The sequence below is a fragment of the Rhinopithecus bieti genome, unplaced genomic scaffold (assembly GCF_001698545.2).
Source record: "Rhinopithecus bieti isolate Rb0 unplaced genomic scaffold, ASM169854v2 scaffold_29388, whole genome shotgun sequence".
In the NCBI taxonomy this organism is placed as follows: Eukaryota; Metazoa; Chordata; class Mammalia; order Primates; family Cercopithecidae; genus Rhinopithecus; species Rhinopithecus bieti.
Genome location: NW_016813389.1, coordinates 822,750 through 828,609, shown reverse-complemented (window position 1 = coordinate 828,609; position 5,860 = coordinate 822,750). Strand labels below are relative to the sequence as shown.

The 5,860-nt window shown below is 52.6% G+C and overlaps 1 protein-coding gene across 2 annotated transcripts in view; it reads right to left on the bottom strand.

The window, feature by feature from the left end:
• Positions 1–5,860, bottom strand: part of TBC1D13 (TBC1 domain family member 13) — a 25,387-nt gene that overhangs the window by 15,779 nt on the left and 3,748 nt on the right. Inside the window, exons 3-6 of one of the 2 annotated variants that reach the window (XM_017848320.1) lie at positions 5,241–5,281; positions 4,575–4,636; positions 4,323–4,422; positions 3,424–3,506 (exon numbers count right to left, since the gene is read on the bottom strand). In XM_017848320.1, coding sequence (XP_017703809.1) covers positions 3,424–3,506; positions 4,323–4,422; positions 4,575–4,636; positions 5,241–5,281 — 286 coding nt within the window. The remainder of the gene's footprint in view (positions 1–3,423; positions 3,507–4,322; positions 4,423–4,574; positions 4,637–5,240; positions 5,282–5,860) is intronic. The other variant, XM_017848321.1, reaches the window with a different exon arrangement.

Here is a 5,860-nt window from a genome sequence, read left to right as displayed (position 1 = left end):
AAAAAAAAAAAAAAAAAAAAAAGAAGTGTCATTATGGTCATACAACCTAACTCCTGTTTTAAACTCCAAACATCTTTCCACATAAAAACATTTATCTAGGTCAGGCACAGTGGCTGACAACTGTAATCCCCGCACTTCGGGAGGCTAAGGCAGGAGGGATCACTTGAGCCCAGGAGTTCAAGACCAGCCTGGGCAACAAAAGGAGACCCCATTTCTATAAAAAATTAGTTGGGGCCAGGAGCAGTGGCTCACACCTGTAATCCCGGCACTTTGGGAGGCCGAGGCAGGCGGATCACGAGGTCCAGAGATCGAGAACATCCTGGCTAACATGGTGAAACCTCGTCTCTAATAAAAATACAAAAAATTAGCCGGGCGTGGTGGTGGGTGCCTATAGTCCCAGCTACTTAGGAGGCTGAGGCAGGAGAATGGCGTGAACCTGGGAGGCGGCGCTTGCAGTGAGCTGACATCGTGCCACTGCACTCCAGCCTGGGCAACAGAGTGAGACTCCACCACCAAAAAAAAAAGAAAAAAAAAAGGAGACCATCCTAGCTAACATGGTGAAACTCCGTTTCTACTAAAAATACAAAAAATTAGTCAGGTGTGGTGGCACGCACCTGTAATCCCAGCTACTCAGGAGGCTGAGGCAGGAGAATCACTGGAACCCAGAGGATGCAGTGAGCCGAGATCATGCCAATGCACTCCAGCCTGGGCAACAGAGCAAGACTCTACCTCAAAAAAAAAGAAAAAAATTAGCTGGGTGTGGTGGCATGTGCCTGCAGTCCTGGCTACGCGGGAGGCTGGGGCAGGAGGATCACTTGAGTCTGGGAGTTCAAGGCTTCAGTGAGCTGAAATTGAGCCACTGTACTCCACTCCAGCCTGGACGACAGAGCAAGACCCTATCTCAAAAAAAAAAATTATCTAACATGCACAAACACAGAGTGGTTTGTAGTAGCAAAAGAGGTTTGGTTCCATAAGTTACACACTGTACAACAGAATATTACATAGCTGACCTGGAAAGATGTCCAAGACAGAGTGACAGGGAAAACAAGTTGAGAGATGGTGTCTAGAATGTGATCAAGTTTTTAAAATATATGTACTGCAGTACACGTACTTTTTTCAGACTTCTTATACTTAGCACACTGCAAACCTGCTTCTAGAAGCACCAAAGGATGTGCTACCATCACTACCCACGTAAAACAGAACCTGGCCAGGCGTGGTGGCTCACGCCTGTAATACTAGCAGTTTGCAAGGCTGAGGCGGGTGGATCACTTGAGGTCAGGAGTTCGAGACCAGCCTGGCCAACTGGTGAAACCCCGTCTCTCCAAAAAATACAAAAATTAGCCAGGCGTCGTGGCACATGCCTGTAATCCCAGCTACTAGCGAGGCCGAGGCAGGAGAATTGCTTGAAACCCGGGAGGCGGAGGTTGCAGTGGGCCGAGATTGCACCACTGTACTCCAGCCTGGGTGACAGAGGGAGCCTCTGTCTCAAACAAAACAAAACAAAACAAAACAAAAAAACAGAACCTATTTCCCCGGGTCACAGAGTGGTTCTTGACTTGAACATGGCAATCAGAACAACTCATGGGTAAACATTGCACCAACCCCAGCCTGAGAGCATAAGAGGCAGTGCCTCCTTTCTCCCGCAGCCTGACTGAGTTGCCCTGTGCGGGGGTCATATGGGGCCATCTGAAGATGAGCCTGGGCTGAGGAGCAGCACCCACGGTGGCAAGGGCAAGGAGTGCCCTGCTTTATCCTGCCACGCGCCTTCTTCCCCGGCCACAGGGCACTTTCATGTGCTGTGCCTCAGCCCAGCAGACTCTTCCACCCAGCTTGCTGCCTCCCTGCTGCCTCCTTCTCTTTCACATCTCATCCTGAGCCTCCTCTCCGGAAAGGCTTTCCTCAACCCCCCAAAGGAAAACAAGGCCTCCCTCTGATTCTCTAAAAGCATCAGTTTTTCCCTCCTTCACAGCATTACAGTATTTGCAATTATGTATCTGTTTCCAGGTTTAGTGTACATCTCTTGACTTACACTGGAAGCTCTCGGAAGGCAGAGACTGTTTCAGTCCTGCTCACTCCTAAACCCCTCCTGACACAGGTACTCAGCCATTCCTTGAGAAGGAGCTGAATGGAGGGCCACCTGTCTGTGCTGGTGCAGACTGACTTGGGCACCTGAGAGCTGCCCCTTGGAGGTTCTGAAGGGTCACTGGGGGCCAGAGTGCCGGCTTGTCCTGTCTGACCAAGTGCCGGGGGTCCCAGGCAGGCTGTTGTACAAGGAACAGGATAAGCTCCCAGGACCCTTCTCTGATGGAGATCTGATCATTCTAAGGGCCTCTGTATGTGCTAAGACAAGCACAACAGTCCCACGTATCTGTGGAGACCCACCCCGTTCTGTGCCCTTAGCCTTAACTACCTTACTCCTACTTCACAATAAAGAGAGTAATGATCAGAGGGTGTGAGTCACTTGCCCAAGGTCACACAGCTAACAACTGGTGAGGGTGGAATGGAAAACAGGCAAATGGACTCCAGAACCCAAGCCCTTAGCCACTCCACCCACCTGTGGACAAGGCCTGCCTTCTAGCTCCTCACCTAGTCCAACACGCTGCCAAACTCCCCAGCCTGAAAGGGCCGCAGAGCCAGCATCTCCACATTTCTTTACCAAGTGGAAAAGCACAAACACATTGTAGCTCAAGATTTTTAAAACTGTGTATCTGACCCTGTCAACTCCTTTGCTCAAAACCTTTGCATGGTTGCCTCATGCTTAGAATCAAGTCCAACGTCCGGCCCCTATCTGGCCCCCTGGCCTTGGCATTGTTCCTCAGATGTGTCAAGCTCTGTGGGCCCTCCGGACCTTGTCAAGGGCAGTTCCCTGCCCAATGTGGCCTTTGCTGCACTCTTCCCCTAAGGCCTCCCGCTCCTCAGATCTCAGCTGAATCACTGCCTCTCAGGTGAGGTTTCCCCAAACCCCCTCAAATTTTCCTTCAAGAGCGTTTACCACGAATGCCATCTGCTAAGATCTAATGGGCTGAATGTCTGTCTTGCCATCTTCCCTTCTAGGTTCTAAGATCCTTAAGGGGAGGGAACACAGTCTATTCAGTGCTCAACCCTGAGCTTAGTGCTAAGCCTGGCATACAAGAGGGGCTCAATACTTGTTCAATGAATGTCAGATGAATCCATAAACGCCTGGGGTACGAATGAAATTCCAGCTCAGATAAGAACAGCCAGGTACATACAAGGACAGAATATCCCTCGCTAGCCTCATTCTCAGCCTGTCATCAATAGGGCCTGGACCCAACCGCTGAGACAATCCACCAGCAGCTCCGCAAATACCCACCCATGGGCCTGGCCTACAAATGGAAAAGACAGAGCTGCAGAGAGCCCCAGAAGTCCCGTGGGCCAGCTTCCGGCCCCAGGCCCCCTGCCTACCGGACATCTTTGTCGATCTGCAGCAGCACCTCGTTGTCCTTGAAGTATGTGTTCCACCGGCTGTCAGGGTTGGGGTTGAGTGGCTGTGGGGAGAAATGAAGATGCTCTGTCCGAGGCCCAGATAGGCACCTGGGCCCGATTTTATCCCGGAAACCTGAGTAGTGGCCTTGCTGCAACAACCCACCACACACTGAGGTGTGGCCCTGACACCACCTGCAAGCTACTCAGAGGAGCCAACACAGCCCTTCCCACAGCCTCCTGAATCCGTTTGAACTCCACAGTCGGGAGCCCAGCCTGGTAGCCACCTCTGAGTACATCTCTGCTGGGCAGGGACTCTGTTCCTTTTCTGTCCATTGCTCTAGCTCGAGAACTTTGCATGTAACAGTTGCTCAGTAAATGTTTGCTTGCTGAATGAATGAATTCGGTTTCTTCAGCTCTCATTCATCGATGCTCTGAGTTGTCAATTTCTATCTGTGAGTCTGGGCCTGGGGCCCATCCATTTCTTTCTCCTGCGCTCTGAAGCCCAGGGAGGAGCTCAGCATTTGAGGAGAACAATGCTTCCTGGCAGCCACAGAGGGCAGCCTAGCCTCCCTCCCGCCCTGCTCTGACTTTCTTCAAGCAACGGGAATGAGGGTTGAAATAGACCATGTCCTCAGAGCACCTGACGCAGGGCTGCCCCTGCAATGCTCCTTGGACCCAACTATCGTTTGTCTTCCTGAGCTCAGGGCCCCCAAGCTTAGCGACCCAACACAGAAAGGAGGAACTGGGAGGTCCAGAGGGGACTGACACCAGACACCAGACTGCACCTACCCCCTGGCATGCAGGGGACCTTGCCTGCTCCAAGGCCGCCACCCCTCCACATTCTGTATCCTGGGTCTCTGCTGCCAACCTCTACTCACATGGTCCTCAAAAGTCACATCCTCCCTGGACACACCCATGTTGGCCTTGGCAATGCCAGGCTGGATGATCATTTCCCTCAGGAACTGGGCATACAGCTCCCTGCAGGAGACAAGCGAGAAGGATGATTCCCGACGGTCCTACCCAGGAAGCCCAGACCAGAGCAGCAGCTGCAGGAGGCAGGGCGGCCTCAGCAGCACCGGCTCCGTCAGATGCAAGGGCCCTCCTGTCACTGTCCTTACACAGGGTCTCACCTCTGTTTGGCCAGGATGGAGGTCCATGAGGCTCTCTCCAAGGGAAGGTAGTTCAAGAGAATCTGCACAGAGGGAGAGGGGCAAAGCTCTGGTGACCCTCCTGCACCAACGTCAGTCTTTAGGCGGGGCTGACAGGCCTCAAGAAAAACATCTCATAAAGTCCCAAGAAGACAAGATGGGCTGAAACCCAGGCATGCCAGCATGAGCTAGGGGTAGCCTCCCCCTTCCTCCCCACTGCCTCCCTCCTCCTTTAACCCAAACCGGCCCTTCCCTCTGCTTTTCCTCACACAGACTCTTCCACATGATCATCAGACCCTGTGCTCTAAAGGGCTGGAAACCAGGACACTGGGCTTCCATGGCCACCTGAGCTGGGAGCTTTGGGCAAAGCACAGCCTTTGTTTTGTCCCAATAAGCATGACTTTCACTGTACTTCATGGACCAGGAAGCAGAGGTCTTCACTGTTGGCGTTACAAAGTATCCCATCCCCAGGGGGATTCCAGAGAGGACACCAAGAGGAACAGAAAACCCAGAACTTCCCAGAAAAGTTCCCTCGGACAAGCAAGGAAAGGTGCAGAACAGGAGGAAGAAGCCAGGGGTAGGGGCAGCCTATGCAGGAAAACCCAGGGACTCTCAGCCGAGCAGAAGCCCCACCCCAGGCACACCCACCTTCCAGCAGAGGCACCGCAGTCCACCCTCACAGGGGATGCCTGTGGACACAGCAAGCAAAGGTCATGTCCCAGGCCAGAGTCCCAGAATCTCCAGCCCTTCACCTTGGAGCCAGCTAGCGGGGAGTAGAGTGGGCAAGAAGTCCTTCTTCAAGAATCATTTCCCCAAGAAAGATTACGAGACTGAATGGTTTTTTTTTTTTTTCTTTCTTTCTTTGTCTTGAGATGGAGTCTCCCTCTATCACCCAGGCTGGAGTGAAGTGGCGCAATCTCGGCTCACTGCAGCCTCCGCCTCCTGGGTTCCAGCGATTCTCCTGCCTCAGTCTCCCAGGTAGCTGGGATTATAGACACGCACCACTATGCCTGGCTAATTTTTGTATTTTTAGTAGAGACAAGGTTTTACCATGTTGGCCAGGCTGGGCTTAAACTCCTGACCTTAGGTGATCGCCCGCCTTGACCTCCCAAAGTGTTAGGATTACAGGTGTGAGCCACCACGCCCGGCCCAGACTGGATACAAATTTTTTTTTTTTTTGAGACGGAGTCTCGCTCTGTCGCCCAGGCTGGAGTGCAGTGGCCAGATCTCAGCTCACTGCAAGTTCCGCCTCCCGGGTTCACACCATT